Below are 17,516 nucleotides of genomic sequence, written 5' to 3'. Positions count from 1 at the left end.
TATTCGAGATGGAACAGGTTCAAAGGGCCACAAATCACCAGAGAATGGAGGCAAAAGTGTACCCAATGTTACCCTCATCCTGATGACCATTTTTGTATCAGGCAATAGATGGACCTAAAGTATGTGGACACCGAGTTTCACTACGTACTGAGGTTCTACCTGTCCCTAGCGTTGTGGAAAATAGGCCTGGCCCCTCTACAATGCAACACCCCAATCAGCTGGATGTTATCACACTACCTGGCCTTTGTGGAAAAGTTCTTCCCAGTAAAAAACCTTTACCACAAGTGTATCAGGCAGTGGTCACTGCTGAATGTACCAAAGACACTGAGGGACTGGGGCACTATGGATTCTGTAGGTTAGTTCCCTGAGTAAACAGTCCAAACCAAATGGCAGCATGCCTCATTGCCAGATCTGACCAACAAGCACCAAGACCTTGCATGGCTGACATTAAAATGTGCCCGCTAATCAGAGCCTTCCTCTGCAGATTGTATATCATCCCCAATGCACTTGGGATGGCTACAGTGGAGAAGAGTTGGTCACCAACCTCTTTGCAGACTGTGGGTTTGGAGATGGAGTGTAGATGAATGTAAGAGTTCGATTACCGGTTCATCTCCAGCAGCTATGTATCAAAGGACTCTATGATCCATGGGCTGTTCCCAGAGGCACACACTGAGACAGACATCAATTGCTGCCTGAAGGTCATCAACTCGGTGAATGATGCCATTTGGTCTGCTGTTAGGGTCGGCACAACATTGTGGGCCGAAGGGCCTGTACTGTGCTGTACTATTCTATGTTCTACAACCTGTTGGTCTTCCAGCACAGCGATATGTCTGTAAGGGAATACTATAGAATGGCACAGTCCAGGTGTAGGAGTACATGCTGAGTTGAGTGCTTCACTCCCTCGAACTCAGTGCAGCCAATGTTAAGGCATTGTGGGGAAAGTGCTTTCACTGCTGCACATAGAGGAATGGAGTTGAGTGTGGAAGACCTGTGAACAATGAAAGCAGTATAACCTCAGGGAGACACAAGTGGCAAAGGTGCTGTTTGTGTTTATTTCTCTCTATAAGTTTCTGAATGTAACAACTATAAATGCAAAAGGTTTCCTGCATTGTATATATTTTTTTATTTTGAATAAAACCTATTTTTGAAATTTTAAAAAAATCTGCATGGAGTTTGCACAATCTCCTTGTGACAGTTTCTTTCCAGAATCCAAAGACATTCAAGTGTGGTAAGTTAACTGACTGTAATTTGACTCCAATATAGGTGAGTGGTAGAGCCTTAGGGGTATTACTGAGAATATGGTGAGAATAGAAAATAGAATTATTCTAGGGTTTGTGTTAGTGAATGTTTAATAGTCAGTGCTTCCTTATTGGACTGAAGGGCCTGTCGCTGTGCGGTATCTCTGCATGACTAATTAATTCTACAAAATCTTCACATTTTTCTGTCGTCATTCTTGCTTATGTTTTTCTATTATACATGTGAGCAGAATTTTTACTCATGTTTTTCAGAGTTTTAAATAACCCAGAGTTTGAAATATTAAAGAAATTGCATTATAAATATTCAGTATCTAATTTACCTTATTATGGATAGTTGGCATGGACATGGTTTAGCTGAAGGCCTTGTTTCTAATACGGACTGCCCACTCTTTACAGAGGGGCTACATTCGTGATCAATCTTCCATGTCATGTCACAATTGCCTGTCAGGTGATTGTGGTAATCTATATATATACATACATACACACACACACACACATATATACATATACATATATACACATACACACACACACACACACACACACATATATATATACGTTGTAACTGAATTACCTGTCTGGATATGCCTGGACACGCTCCTCTGCTGACTGCTCCTGTGGCTCCTCCCACAGAGCCCTGAATAAAGGCGATTGTGCCATTGCTCCTCCTCTCAGTCCAGGGCAGATACTCAGCATGGACGTTGGACCATTTACTGTTAATAAAAGCCTTTCAGTATTTACTGTACTTCCAGTCTTTTGGAGTAATTGATAGTGCATCAGTGATCAAGCCCCCTTTTCTCTGTGAATTCAATGTAATAAGTGGACACACATTTCTACAGTTTGTTTTTCTCTAATATAAATCCATTCTTTTGCCAATGATAAATTGACATATCACCATTATCTAACAACCAAGGCCAACAATGGATTCAGGAGATGGACAAGGATTGTGCAAAAAAAAAATTCTGTGGTTTTTTAGTTTTACTCAATACTGTGAGGCAACAAGCTTTGGATGTTATCACTGTGTTGATTGAGTGGCAGGCGCATCCAAGTCTCTGCTTTGGTATGCCTTCTCCAGTCTGAGGATGTTGACAAACGTCTCAGTGTATATCACTCCCACTCTCTTCATCTGCATGGCCTTGGATTAGAGAAGGGTCTAGGAAGTGGAGATATCAGGAAAAGTGATGGAATTTGAAAATCAGGGTTCATTGGAAAAAAATGGCATACGAAGAATTCAGAAGAGTAAAGGGTGAAAGCACGGTAATTTAGTGGAAATGGAATAAAGGCTGAGGTATTACTTTAAGGAGCTGGTCATGGCTACAGCAGCTCCCACAATGCCGCACTATGAGACATTTGCTCACATGGCAAAGGAGAGACTCAGCTGTGACTGCCAACCCAATTGGTACTGTGACGACATATTCAAATCTTATTGCCCCACAGTATTGAGTGACCAGACTTGTAATTTCTTTCATATTTTGTGTTTATTTATCTTCCCCCCCATAAATTCTGTAAGAGTGAATTTTATTTTGTATCTCAAAATTTTGGGTAGTGACAAAATGACATAATGGCAAATTGCCATTATCTGAATAGTGAAATTCAGGGGTTGCCTGTATGATATTTCTGTCTGACACTATGTAACAAAAATATTTGAAGTAACAGATTGTTAATCGTTGTGTTTTTTATCTTGCAGAATCATTTCCCAGCCAGAGATGCTCTTGTGGTGTAAAAACAAAGGGGATGAAGGGAAGATTCAGCCTCTAAGGTTGTAATATTTGACAAATGGGAAATGCCAAGGATGTCAGAATGCTGGAGACATGTTTTATTTTCAACGTGGGTCTCAACAACATTTGCAAAAACAAGTTTCAGAACTCTGGGAGCTGTCTGCACAGTTTAATACCTGCAGTATTATGAGTATCTGGCAGATTTGTCATTTTGGTTTACATGTACAGTACACAGTATCAATAAAATAGCTTTAAAACATGACACAGTTTATGCCATGTTTTATGCTATAATCTGGAATTTAGGAATAGTTTTTTTTGTATCTGGTGACTGATTCAGTTCACTGGAGTGTGGCCATAACTATGCCAATTTGTCCCAGGGATTGATATCATGATAAAGTATCAAACTATAGCCAGAGAATCACATAATATTCAGACACAAATAAAGGTCATGCATTTACTATTGCCTATGCTGGCTTTCTGAAGGAACTAATCAATTTGTCACTAAATGTGGATTTTTAAGATTTTTCATGTTTCTAATATTTACTTACTTTACTTCTAAAAGCCATTATGGGTTACAATTCCACCTCACTTTCTTGTGTGGAATCCCAATCTTAACAATATACTACCTAAGAAAAATGAAACACCAGCCTCTATTAATTCTTTTAGGGCTTAAATAAAAAAAAAATGTTATTCTTTCCTAGATCAGTTTCCTCATTTACTTTATTGTCATTTAAAATAATTTTTTTAAACCTTTTAGAATTCTTAGAATGAAAATGGCATTATTCTTAAGTTTCTCCTGATAACTACTACTTTATAAATTTAAAGTTTCTGATCATGCATATTTTCTGATATTAAACACTTTATTTTTGGTTAGCAATGCCTTCCACCTTTATACCTCAGGATAAGAAATCCACTCTAATTTTCCCTGATGGACATTAACTGTAAATTCACACTTTCATTCCCAAGAGAATGTTTAAAGAACCTTATCTCAGGATTGGAGGTTTGTTCAATTAAGGGAAATAATGGATTTGTGAATAAACAAATGAAGAATGTCATTTTTAAAGTAAATTTATACCCCTCGCTATTGAACATAAATTATTTGTTCTACAGTGAAGAATGAGTTAATTATAAAAACATTTAACAAGAGCCATGCCAAAACCTAACCAACTAATTCAATATGCGGCTTCTCAGTCCAGTTTGCTTTCAATAACAGATGCTACAGTGAATGACTCTTATTTTTATAGTGTGATGAGAAAGCTATTTTTTTGACATCTTTAAGATGCACTATATCTAATTTTTGAAGTAGATGCCTGACACATTACTTTATAAATACATTTTCATCCATGTAATAGGAGTTTATTGAAAATGTGACTCAGCAAGTTGGACAATATTCGTGAGGGCAGAAACAAAATTAACAACCCAGATTTTATAGTCAATTTCAAAGGGTCTGTGATCTCTGGTGACTTAACAGAATAAAAGGCACCAGCGAAATTTTTAGTGGGCTTTCATGCAGCAGTTCTTCTATTTCAATATGACTTTGAATTGGGTACAATCCTTAAGAGGATCTTTGGTGTCCATGATCAATGCCAGCTGATCAGCCAATCAGATTATAAAATATTTATAACAAATTGGGAGACAAAGAATATTCTTCTAATGTTCCTTTTTGATGGCCATTTGAGCAAATGAGACCCCATTAATATAAAATTAGTTTTCAGAACTGGAGGCGTGTTCAAAGGTGGAAAAAAGACTATCTGGCATGCCTTTTTTAAAATGCAACATCTTATTCAAAAAGTTTCATATTTTCAATGGATTTACATTTAGAATAGGGCATGGATATTGAAAATATTATTAAAATATTGATTTCCCATAAACTTTGAAAAGACTAAACAGCACACCCTCTGGAGATAAATGATATCGCTCAAAACAGGTTCTCATTTTTGGCAGTTATTAGTTATGCAGTTGAGCATAAATGCATAACTAAAAGATTCCCGTTGTGTTTATACAATAAATGAGCACTTAGTACATTCACAAGACCAGAGGCCAATGCTTCAAATTGATGACGTCATTGACCTGAAACATTAACATTCTTCCTCTTCCTATTCATGCTGCAGGGTATAACTTTTAAAAGTTATCTTTAAAATGTTAGTATTCACTTCAGGTATCAGTCTATTTCCCAAGAATGCCATAAGACTCTTAAATCTGACAAATTAGAACTGCCATAAATATTTTTCCACTACAAATTAGGAAGTTGCTTTTCTAGATTTATATTAACTTTATATCTCTGTCTTCCTTTCTTCTCATAAGTCCATGCAAACTAGATCTAGATCTGCATCCTCAGTCATGAAGTAACTATTCTGAAGTTAACAGATTCTTTTTAAACAAAAATTGTTAGCCATTAGTCCTTTTAAGTTTATTTGCACTTTACAGCTTCTGTTTGAATCAGATTAAACTGAACATGATTCTTTGTGTTTTGTTTTATCAGCCCTTTTTTTTATCACATATAATCCACTGCTGTCAGAAACATGTCTGCAGGAAAGTATCTCTATTGGTGTTGCCATAGTTTCAATTTACAACTTATGCAATATGCTGTCACATAATAGCCTCTTTTTGTTTACTATAACATTGCCTATTATTAAGTTAGTTAGCTGCTTCCCTGTTAAAGCTTTTCCGAGATAATGGTTAGAGGAAAAACTTGAAGTCACATTTCACTATGAGATCCTATTAATACAGAGCAGCCCTAGAAATAGGTTTTGCTATAAGATTTACAGGAAGATATTGTTTCCTGCTTGGCATTTCTGCCTGCCACACCTCCAACAGTGCAAGGTCATTAGCTAGGGCCCACTGCTCATTGACCCTAGCCCTGGTATGTCTCCTGATGGCACCCACTGCAGCTTCCAATGGGGATAGTTGATCCCCCAATTTCTGTCCTTCCTCTTTCGCTGCAGCCAAAAGCTGCCCTTTTCTGCCTCTTCAGCCAACTCTCTAGTGGCCCCCCTGAGCCTCGCTCCAAACACTGCCATATCATGGAGTAAACGTCGATGCGCCAAAACCCCGGCATCCTATCTCCACGGGGTGGAGGATGGTCCTCCAGCCAGTTTCCTTACATTCAGCTGCCAGGTATGAGTACTTCAGCCCCGCACTTCAACTCCTTCCTCCCATGGGATGGTTAACTCAATGAGGAGGACTGTCTTGGTGGGTATGTCTGGGCAGAGGGAAGTGATGGAGTTTTCCGTAGGGAACTGCAGCTGTCTGCCAAGATCTGCCCTCATGTTACACGCCTTGCCTGTGGAAAGGAGTCCTGAAGGAGCTCTTGGGCAGGTGCATTCAGTGCTCTTACCAGCCTTAACAAATGGGATGAGTTGTCATCCCGCTGGAGAAAGGCTGCTTCTCACATCCCACATGCAGCTGTCTACGATCTTCCCCAGCTTCTTTAGGACTTAGTTGTGCTCCCATCCATAGTGCTCTTGGGACAGCACAGTCTTGCATCCTGCCACACCATGTTGTAGGATGGCATTGGTGGTATCGCACAGGAGACAGCTATCTTCATTACCAAACCACTGATGAAGATTTCGGGGGCAGGGCAAGGTGTCATAGGTTGCCAGGATGAGGAAGCGGAGACTGGCTTGCAGGGTCTTCCACAAGTCAGACCAATTGAATGACCTGTTGATGGTGCCCTCAATGTTGTTCAACTTCCCTGGTGCCTTGTGCCACTGCCTTCACCCTACAGCACTCCTGCTCTGTCCTTGTCACCTCCTCCACTACCATGGCTTTCCTCTCTTTTTTTGAGGCCTTGGACCAGAAGCATGCTGCCTTCCCCCAGTCAAGTCCTGCAGGTCCAGCCTGGACTCTGCCGACAACCTCTTGGTGCTGCAGCCTACTGATCGTCTTGAGCTCTCCATTTATGGCTGGTGTGGATTGAGACATTGGCGCTCCTCACCAGCGGGCCAATGGACTCCCTCAGTTCAATGGTCAGTTGGGTTTTCTCCTGCTTGCACATCACCCTTTGGTATATAGTGTGAACTGGTAGCAGCACGCTTTATACTTTCCAGGAAGTTGGGTCTGGTCAATTCTGGCCAGACCCTCTGCAAGCTGCTTCTGTGCTACTTTTCCCCACCTGCCTGTCAGAGAGCTCTGTGATGTACTGCCTTCCAAGGCTTTGGATGGGATGCCTGGCCAACAATAGGATTTCCTTGTCCCCTACAATAAAGGTGATGTTGTCACTTCTGACCCCTTTTCAGAGGGACAGACTTTGCAATTTGCTGGGCTTGATCCTTACCCATGTCGTTAGCTTGTCCAGCCTCTTCAGCAGCCTTCTTGTGCATGGAGCTTTCTGATGGATGACATCGTCCATGTAGCTTCTCAGTGGAGGGACCCTCTGCCCTAACTATATCTTTATCCCTCCAACTTTCTGCCTTTTTCCAATAAGGATAATCTTGAAGGCTACCACAAACAGGATGGGAGAGATGGAACACCCCATTACAATGCCTACTTCAAGCTGCTGCCACCCCATTGCAAAGTCTCGAAAAGAGAAGTCCGTCAGCAGGTCACTCAGGTAATCGGAAACCAGGACTCTAATGCAGTCAGGAATGTAAAAGAACTCCATCGCAAAGTTGATGAGCTGGTGTGGCACAGATCCATAGGCATTTGCAAGATCCAGCCACACAATGTGTAGGTTACCTTTCTCACGCTTGGCTCATTGGATCTGGTCCCATATCAATGATGCATACTCCACACATCCCAGGAAGCCTGGAACTCCCATGAGGTAGCTGGTCATCCTCTTAGCCACGACAGAGAAGAAGGTTTTCCCCTTGACATTTAGCAGTGCAATATTCCTAAACTGGTTGATAGAACTGGAGTTCTGGTCTTTGGGGATGAACACCACCACAGCTCTTTGCCACTCTGATGGGATGTGCTGGATGCACAGTATCACTTTCATCATTATGTTATAGTGGTGTTCAACATCAATTTTCCATTTCTCCTTTTTAGTTACTATAACTTTAGGAAATGTCTGTTGGATGTTTTACTGCTGTGATGGTCGAAAGATGTTCAATCTGTTGGAGTAATTGCAATGCATTTAAAGCACGCCTAAATTGCATTCTTTCAGGGAATTGATTTTTAATATTTGTGCCACCAATATCGCTATCACAGTTTTCCAATTTTAGAAAATGATTACCTTGTTCTTAACGCCACAGCTCATGCCAGGATAGATATTTTAACTAGTGTACATTGAGATGAGAAATCCTGGCCCTAGCACTATGTTTTTCTTTTACCTGGATGTTATTCCCTTTGGTATGGTTACAATCATGTTAAATGTAGGTTCTTTCTGTCATATTTCTTATTCATATCCGCTGGGGCAGATGATATATGCAGTTTATAATATTTATGATAAATTAAGAGATTACTCATTACAATTGTGTAGCCAAAGAAATTACCTGTATTATTTTCTATAGAATCCCAAAGGGATCGATTTGCCATGATTGAGAAACTGCCTTAAGTATTGTAACTACTCAGAATAATTACCTTTTGGAATTACATATCCAACTCTTTCCAAACCTGGTTGCTAACTAACCAAAGTATTGATACTTCACTTAGAAATAATAAACTACTGGAAGAACCTAGCAGGATGGGCAATATCTGTGCGAGGAAGGGATTTTAGATGTTTTGGGTCAAAACTCTACAGAATTGATGCTGCTCAACCTGCTGAGTTCCCACAGCATCTCACATAAATATCTCAGTTGATACCTTGTATATCCATAACAACGAATCATGATCTTTCTTGATCCTTCTTAACCTCCAACACTTCTGATACTGCAGACTAGTTCCTCTTAACCTACCTATAGATTGCTGTAACCAACTGTAATAGGAAATTTATTGCTCCCAACAGCTACTATGCCACTGCATGGTTAATTAAGCAAACACCAGTGGTTCATGTGCCCTCATTCACATCACTTGTATTCTAGACTGATGCATGGTATCACTTTCACTAGTATGTGCTAGTGGTGTCCAACATTAATTTTCCATTTCTTCTTATTAGTTGCTATCAAATTCAAAATATCTGGATGAACAAAAACTTCAACTAGATATCAGCAAAGTCATGGCCAGGTTCTTCATCTCCAATACTTCTGCCTCCAGACGAGACCCCCTAAGCCTCATTCAGTACTGTCCTAACCCAACTGTTAAAATGTAATTCTCATCTTCCTGCACCTTCTGAATACACTACTCACCACTCCTCTCACATATCAGTTCCAATCCCAAACTACTTTCTTCTAATTCCATAAGTTTTCTCTTTTTTGCCATTGCTCAAAGGGTATTATAAAACTTCCAAAAGCTTGCGCAAGCATAAAGGCTCAATGAGAATTGATACTTTTATAATCATTTATGGACTTTGTTAGCCATAGGGGTGTTCTAAATTCTTAAATAAATTTGGATTTGCTGTTGCTTCCGCAATATTGGGTAAGTCTATTAAAGTATGATCTTTCCTACTGAATCCACTGTATCTGATGATATATTATTCATAGTTCATGTACAATATTAAGTGTAATTGGTTCCCTCCCATTTATTGACTTTCAAGCCATGTATGATCTTTCAGCCATGGTGTCTTTCATCAATAAAGCCATCTTCTTAACTCTATTAACATGAGAAGTAATCAAGGAGTTGCGTGTTAGACCATTATTGAACACATCCCCTCTTATATCTTAGTCTGACCAAATTCCATAAATTTTTGCGACAAATATACCCCATTAAATCTCACTTCCACATACTCTCTACTCCTTTGATCTATAAAAGAAAACCATGATCTCAAATACTATCAACTGAATTGCACCTCAAGTTTTGATCACTTGACTTGAATTCTTCACTGATGTGCCAGAGGTATGCTTAGATTTGCCTTGCATTCCAGGATTTTGTTTATCCTGCAGTCTAGAAGCAATAATGGTTGCTTAATTTCAGAGAGATGTGTAGGAGTGTCAAAAATATCCCTCAGTCCCTCAAATGATTTTGTAGTTTCTCCCAGTCCACCAACCCCTCACCACAGTAGCCAAGTGGCTAGGCTCTACTTTGCCATGAGATTGGTGTTCGATTGGGAACTCATTAGAATATCAAGTTCTACATCCTTTTCTCAACTTGGCTATAATGAGGGTCTTGACCTGAAATGTTGACTATCCTTTTGTTTCCACCGAGTTCCTCCTGCAGATTTCTTTTTGCACCTTATTTCAGTAGTTGCAGTCTCTTGTATCTCCACTTATATTTTTAATCAAATAAAACACCAGCAAAGGAAGTTTCTTATTTAACCTTTACACAAATGCAGCTCTCACACCTCAGGATTTTTTCTAATTGAGCAAACATTCTCAGATTTCATTATAAACAATATTTCTGCAGTCTCAGTTTCACAAAATAAAAAAATGCCAATTTACAAAAATTGACCTCCTTCTCATTAAGTTGTTTTAACTTTGAAATCCACTGCTGCTTTTCTTCTGTGCTATGAGCTAATATATATCTTAATTCAAATTGGACAGTTGGAGGTATGGCAACCACACTCGAATTAAAAAAAGGGGCTTAACTCAATGACAATCTTAGAGAAGCAAAAAAAGAGAATCAATATAGCAATATGGACTATGAAACATGTCTTCTCCATGTTCATGCTTGCCAATCTTTTTCTCAAGACTAAATGTATTCCGTATGAAAAATAACTAACAAGCATCTAATCAACCTGTCCCACACGACTGGAATGTCTTGTGCACCACAATCAATATATTCTCCAACCCAGCCAAACACCATGTAACCTGGGAGAGAACGTATATTAACGTAGATATCTATATGTATATTATAGACTAACACATTCAATGATGGAATTGTCGGAGCGTCAGTCTAATATAATTTCCAATTTATCATCAAAGTGATATTTTTAAAAGATGGATGTGATTTTCTGTGGTTGTTATCTGAAAATGCAGTTACTATGACCAGTGAGATTATCCATCTCTCAGTAGTAGTGAATGTGTAGTTCTATGGGTACTTATTATGTAGTCAAATATTAAATTTTTTGAATCTGTATTTAATTTTAATAATTTTCTGAACACTAGTGATAAGAGTGTAATTGCTAAAAGAGCTTGTATTGGTAGTCATTGTGAACCTTTGACCTGTATACTGATATGAAAATAAGATTTCTATTTTACATAAGTATTTCTCTATGAATACTTCTTTTTATTGTACCTTATGATGTTGGAGACTAAAGTCTTACCATAATCACTTTGTTATTATTTCTGGGGAAAAACTGAAACTACAAATATGCTTAGTAATTTAGAGGCTTGCAGACTTTCGTTAGCTCAGTATTACATTAGGAAGGACATTAGTTCTACCCCTTCTGTCTGTATAGAATAATGTAAAATGTGGCCAAAGACAATACCAGGGGCCTTATTACTTGTGGCAAAATATCTCCTGAATATTCTTAATAAATAATAGAAAGAAATATTATTTCACAAAATGTATTCATAATGAAAAGATATATTTCTTTGAAACAGGAACTATAATTATGGTTTTGCTGTTTACCAGCACCAAATATGCCAGTGTATGATGCTGTGATAGAAACTTGCAGTGTTAAGTTTCACATATCATTAGCTCCTTAAAGAAAAGCTCCTACTATCCATATTGAAAATCAATTTCAAACTTGTTCAGTTTTATTCCAATTTCATGATCTGGTGACTGAGTCACTGTAGAACCACCTTCTTCTAGCTGCTTTTGTTTTGACATAGCTAAGAAAAGAAAGAATATTAATAGGATTTTAAGTATTCAATTGTTTTGGCCTTTTACAAGCCTCCTAGGCTTCACTCCATTTACCCACTATGAACATCCTTTGAATCATACTAATAGCCTCTTCCAATGATCAATGTGCCTGTCTTATCCATTAGCAGCCCAACCATCCAGTACAGACCATTGTTTTTGCTGATTACACATATAGAACTGCAGCCTGCTCACCATCAAATGGTGGGGTGGCACAGTAGCATAGCAGTTAGCATCATGCCTTTACAGCACCAGTAACCTGGGTTCAATTCCTGCTGCCATCCATAAGGAGTTTTTACATTGTCTCCATGGCTGTGTGTGTTTCCTCCTGGTATCCAGGTTTCCTTCCACATTCTAAAGACATACAGGATAATAGGTTAATTGGATAGTCGTGTGATAGGGTGTCCCAGGCTTATTGAGCCAGAAGGATCTGTTACCAATCTGTATCCCTAAGTAAGTAAATCAAGTCCATCCTCTTCCCATGCCCATCCCCAAATTTCCAAAGCACTTCAGGCACTTGCCTGCTTTCTAGTTATGGATGATCAACAAATATTATCTGTGAAAACAGTGGTGGAGCCTACAACAGGCAACACAGTAGCATAGCGATTAGTGTAACATTATACAGCGCCAGTGACCCAGGTTCAATTCTGCTGCTCTCTGTAAGGAATTTATACATTCTCCCTGTACCCATGGAGGTTTCCCCCTTTCGAAGATGTATGAGTTAGTAGGTTAATTTGTCACATGGGTGTAATTTATGTAATGCAGGCTTGTTGGGCCAGAAGGGCCTGTTACTGTGCTGTATCTCTAAATAAAAAGAAGTCTTCAACTACTTGTGCCAGCCTCCCCTTTCCTCATTGAGCTCACTGTGTGATTGTTCATTGCCATTTGCCTCTACTTCCCACACCTCCATTTGCTTGTACTTCCCACGCCATTTGCCCAACTTCCAACACCTCCTCTCAGCTCGTTGGTTTGTATTTAACTGGACACAGCACAGCTCATGCCCATTTCTCACCATTAAACAGTTCATAGCTTCATTCCCAATTCTTTTTAGCAGCTGTTTCACCAAGCATTCCTTTTTCTATAACACCCACTTCCCTTCTCCAATACTGAGCATTCTTAAAGGTCTTGGGTCATCTTTCTACTAAATATCATCTAATGTCTCCTCTCCACAGTGATTACCTTTATTTTTTTTCTCAGCTAAATAATCACCTGGCACTCTTATTATCTCACCACCCAGCCTCATTCCACTGGGCAGCTATTTCCATTCCTCTTCCCTCTCTTCTCTCGTCCATCTTTTCCACCATCCATTACTTCCATTTCCTGTCACAGTCTGCATTCTTATCCATAATCCACCATCTTCTTCACTTTCTTTTCTTATTATTTGTTCTCCCTTCTCCTGCCTCAGCTCTCCTATTGTCTAGGCAGATTGATATACTTAACTTCAAAACCCCTTTTCTACCCCTGGCCATATCTCTGTGTGCAAAATCTCATGAGAACGAGTAAATCCATAACTATTTTGCCTCCAGCATACAGAACAATCGATGGGCCTTAGTGCTGTATTAAACTGGCCCCAAGGGTCAAAAATCTCAACCAAAGCTCTACTCTTTTATCTTGTAGCTTGTGGAATTGCTCTGCTTCATTTAGCCAGACAGCAAGAGTGCCCAGATTTCCAAAACAATTACTTGGCTGTGAACTGCTTTGGGACATGTTGAAGAAAAGACACAACATACATCCAGCTTCATCTTTCTTTCAAATTCAAAGCACTGAATAGATTTTTTTCCTCTCTAAAAGTCTGCCGTATGTCCTCATAAGATTGCTGACACAATCTGTCTTTACTGTTGTGCCAGCCATTTTTTTTGTTTTCTTTGAGAAGTATTTAAATCCAATCACTTTTGCTCACGTTCTGAGATTGAGAATGTTTGCTATTATCTATGTATTTCATATTTACTTGTTCCTAATAGAAATTTGAAAGCTTTGCCAAAGTGGTGCTGATTTACCCATTCCACTAATATTTATTTTAAACTTAGTACAGAAGTAGACTAATTTCTACAAACTAAAAAAATAGTTGTATATGATAAATTGTTTCATTTGTTATTAATGCCAAATAAGTTCTTGTTATTCCATTACACCTCATGTTCTAACTCTGTTCAGACAATGAAAGAGTTATCATTCCATTAGGTTGCATGGATTTAGGGTATAAGATGCTGGGGAAAATGAAGAGGGAACATTCCAGATAGTAACAGGAAAAGGCCATAATACCCTTTGAAACTGTCCTATCAGTTGGCACAATGGCTGAACCTGTGCCTCTAGACCACATCATCACCTGATCCTTCGAATATTCAAAAATTTATCAGTTAGATGTAATGACAAGCATCTGTGGTGCACTGGGAGAAGATTGCCAAAGATTTACTAACTGGCAAATGTAGAAATTCTCATTGGCAAATTGGTAAATGCTACCACTTTTATTGTGCACTTGATAACAAGATTTTGAACTTGCAAACTCTTAGCTGCAAAAATAATTATTTTAATTCTACCACACTAGAACCAGCCTTTTAATACAATACTAATTATTAAAGGGTTCATATAACCGCAATGGAGACAGCAAGAAGCAGAAAACCTATTTTTGCCAGAAATAAACAAGTGATAAGAGTATTAGCAGACCATTTTACCTCTCTGCAGATATTATTGATAAGAACCAAAGGTTGGAAAGGCACTACAACATCAGCTGATATTCATTTTATATTTTGATTGATTATTCTGCTTGCTAGTGTCCCCCCTGTTATATACACTATTTTCAAATATACACACAGATAGCAGATACTGTAGTTCAGTCCACCAACATAATGAAATCTTTTTCATTTGTTCACTCTTATTTGCAATCCCATACTAAGTTTTACACCATCATCAAACTTATACAACTACTTGCCTGCTTCACTATAAAATAGAGTATACAGTACACCAAATTATAATTAGCTTTTACCTGGATTCCCCAATTTGCCCAGCTACTCAATTCCTTATATTTTTAAAAAAAGGTCCTTTATCTTGATGAGACAGTTTGGATTTGTTTCAAACTCTCTTGCCCAATAACTTTTGACTAAGGGATTGCCTTTGGAACAATTTGTGAAATCTTTTTCTGCAACTGCAAAATGTAAAGTTTAGAACAGAAAATAAAAGGCTAGGAATAAAGAACAAAAAAAGTAGTTAAATAAGTCAAAGTAATACAACAATGTGACTACACATACAGTATTCTGCACATGAGAACTGTAGCTTTTAGCATTACAAACTGGGCAATAGTTTGATTCTACGCCCACCACTGTGTGTTACATAAGTGAAAATTTTATATTAGTGAACTGGCTGGCTATGGTATTCACAGGCTGCAGAGGTAAACAAATTGTGCTCCAGGATTTTAACTACCAATAAGAAACCCTCCACGAGCTTGATTTTTTGTGGTATTTCCAAAACTATCTCTCTATAGCTAATTTTCCTATCATCCTGCATCTAATCCTTCAAAAATGTATTTTCATTTCTCCTTAGTTTTTGCTTCTGCTACTCCCTGTATAGAGTATTCAATACATTTTCCTAAACCCTATGTTTCTTCTTTTAAATTAAAACCTTCATCAACTGGTTAAGGCAGCCTTTTCCCCATTTCAGTCTGATAATGTTGTTCAATATTCTTTCACAAGCAATGAGAGTTCTCAGGATGCCAATACTGAAAATGTGTTTCTTAGCGATGGCTCCCCACTTCGTCTCTCACACTACACCCACCTCTTCTTCTTCCCATTTGCTCTCAGTGACTCAGAGTCACCTACTGAATAATCATGAAAGTTTAGGAAATCCAAATAAATCCCATCCAATCTGCTTTAGCCAGGGCAACAATAAAATGATACTGGTTTCAGAATCAGAATTATTATCATTCTCTTATAATGACGTGAAATTTGTTTTCTGGCATAGTATAGTGCAAGACATAAAAATTACCATAAATTACAAAATAAATGAAGTGGAAAAAAGGATAATAGGTAGTGTTAATGGATTCATGGACCATTCAGAAATCTGATGGTGGGGATGAAGCTCTTTTCTGAATTGTTGAGTGTGGGTCGTCACACTCCTATATCTCCTCCTTGATGATAGTAACGAGAAGAGGGTATAACCCAGATGGTAAGGTCCCTAATTCCCTTTTCACTTTAATGATGTTTAATATTCTTTCAACAAGCAATGAGAGTTCTCAGGATGTCAAAAGTGAAAATGTATTACTTTGTGAATACTACCCACTTCAACTCTGACACCACACCTCACCTCTTCGTTCCCCTGTACCATTTGCTCTCAATGACTCAAAGTCATCTACTGAATAATCATGAAAGTTTAGGAAATCCAATTAAATATCAAGCATCTTTAATAAAATGCACCTATCTATTGTTGATCATAGTTAAAGGAAAATATCATCAATCTTCCTATTTTAGAATAAGGAAAATTAATCACAGTCTCCTAATCATAACTCTGTTTTAATAACATTGTATAGTCTAATACTCTCCCTACCCCACCCAGCCACACTAAGATGCAAGTGCAGTAGCTGACAGTTGTGAAGACTTTTGGTGAACAGCTGGTTGACATAATTATGCAAGTGTGATCATTTGGAATGTACCAAAAGGCAAACAATGTATGGGAAAATTTGGTAGAAGAAACTAAAATAAAAACCATATAAGAAATGTTTCACTTGAACATTTTACAAAGCTGGTATTTTCAGAACTAATCTGAAAAGAATGATAAAGAACATTGCAGGTAATTAAAATGATTATTTTCATTCTCCATTTCCTTCCAATTACATCACTGCTTCAAACAACATCAGACAACTTAGAATAAAAGGAATAAAAATTGTTTTCCATTATTTACAACATTTTCCAAAATTATACTGTATATCCTAATTTGATGTACTATTGTTGGCATTATTCCAATCTGAGTTGATAAAGATACTAACAGAGCAGCAATACAATTAAGCAAATCACGCACCAGTTTATGTTAATTTAAGAAAATACTGGATTGGGCCCAATAAACACAAGTGATGTTAAATTAACTCATCTACTTTATTGTGATGTTTGTCAAAAACAGAGCCTATTACTGTTCTATCATAAGATAAGAACACTTCATTCATGCATATTGTACTTAAATTCAGTATTGATGTAAGTAGTGTATTGAAGGTTAGATATGCTGTGGTAGCAAAAGTAAGTGACACTCAGAATAATGTAATTTGCTTATTGCTTCAAGCATCTTTAATAAATGTACCTAACTTGTGATCAAAGTTAAAGACTGCATCTCAGGACGTTGGTGTTTGAGTCTGACTCTTACTGTGTTTTTCCCAAAAGTAGTGATGTTCATAAACAAGTCGGAGATAAAACTAAAAGTAGGACAAATGTCATCCCTAACTGATTCAAAAATTCAAATCCTTCTTGTGCCTGTAAGTAAGATGACCCTGCTTCTAATTAGAGAGAATTATTTAAAAGCAGCTATAAGTTGCAAAGGATATGAAAGTTATCTGAGATTTATATAATTGTATCGTTTGAAATGGTATTACATTATATATACAATATTCAATTTCTCTAAGTCCTTTAGAATTCAAAGTACATCTAACTCATGTTTGTGAATAATATTACCTTGATATCTTGAGTCATTTCATCATTTAATTTTCTATCCAGACATTATAAATTGTTACTAGAAACATTAATTAGCCTGATGTATCTTACAAGTGTTTTTTTAATCATTTCAACAGCAGTTC

General features: G+C 37.8%; 1 protein-coding gene across 3 annotated transcripts in view; it reads left to right on the top strand.

Annotated features, from left to right (window-relative positions):
- ildr2 (immunoglobulin-like domain containing receptor 2) overlaps positions 1-12,565 on the top strand; it is a 127,244-nt gene extending 114,679 nt beyond the window's left edge. For all 3 annotated transcript variants that reach the window (XM_072260269.1, XM_072260268.1, XM_072260270.1), the window contains one exon: positions 2,944-12,565. In XM_072260269.1, coding sequence (XP_072116370.1) covers positions 2,944-2,979 — 36 coding nt within the window. In that variant the 3' untranslated portion in view covers positions 2,980-12,565. The remainder of the gene's footprint in view (positions 1-2,943) is intronic.
- The last annotated feature ends 4,951 nt before the right edge of the window (positions 12,566-17,516 follow it).

This window comes from Mobula birostris, chromosome 6 (genome assembly GCF_030028105.1).
Source record: "Mobula birostris isolate sMobBir1 chromosome 6, sMobBir1.hap1, whole genome shotgun sequence".
In the NCBI taxonomy this organism is placed as follows: domain Eukaryota; kingdom Metazoa; phylum Chordata; class Chondrichthyes; order Myliobatiformes; family Myliobatidae; genus Mobula; species Mobula birostris.
Note: the sequence above shows the minus strand (reverse complement) of the source record. Positions and strands in the feature narration are given on the sequence as shown.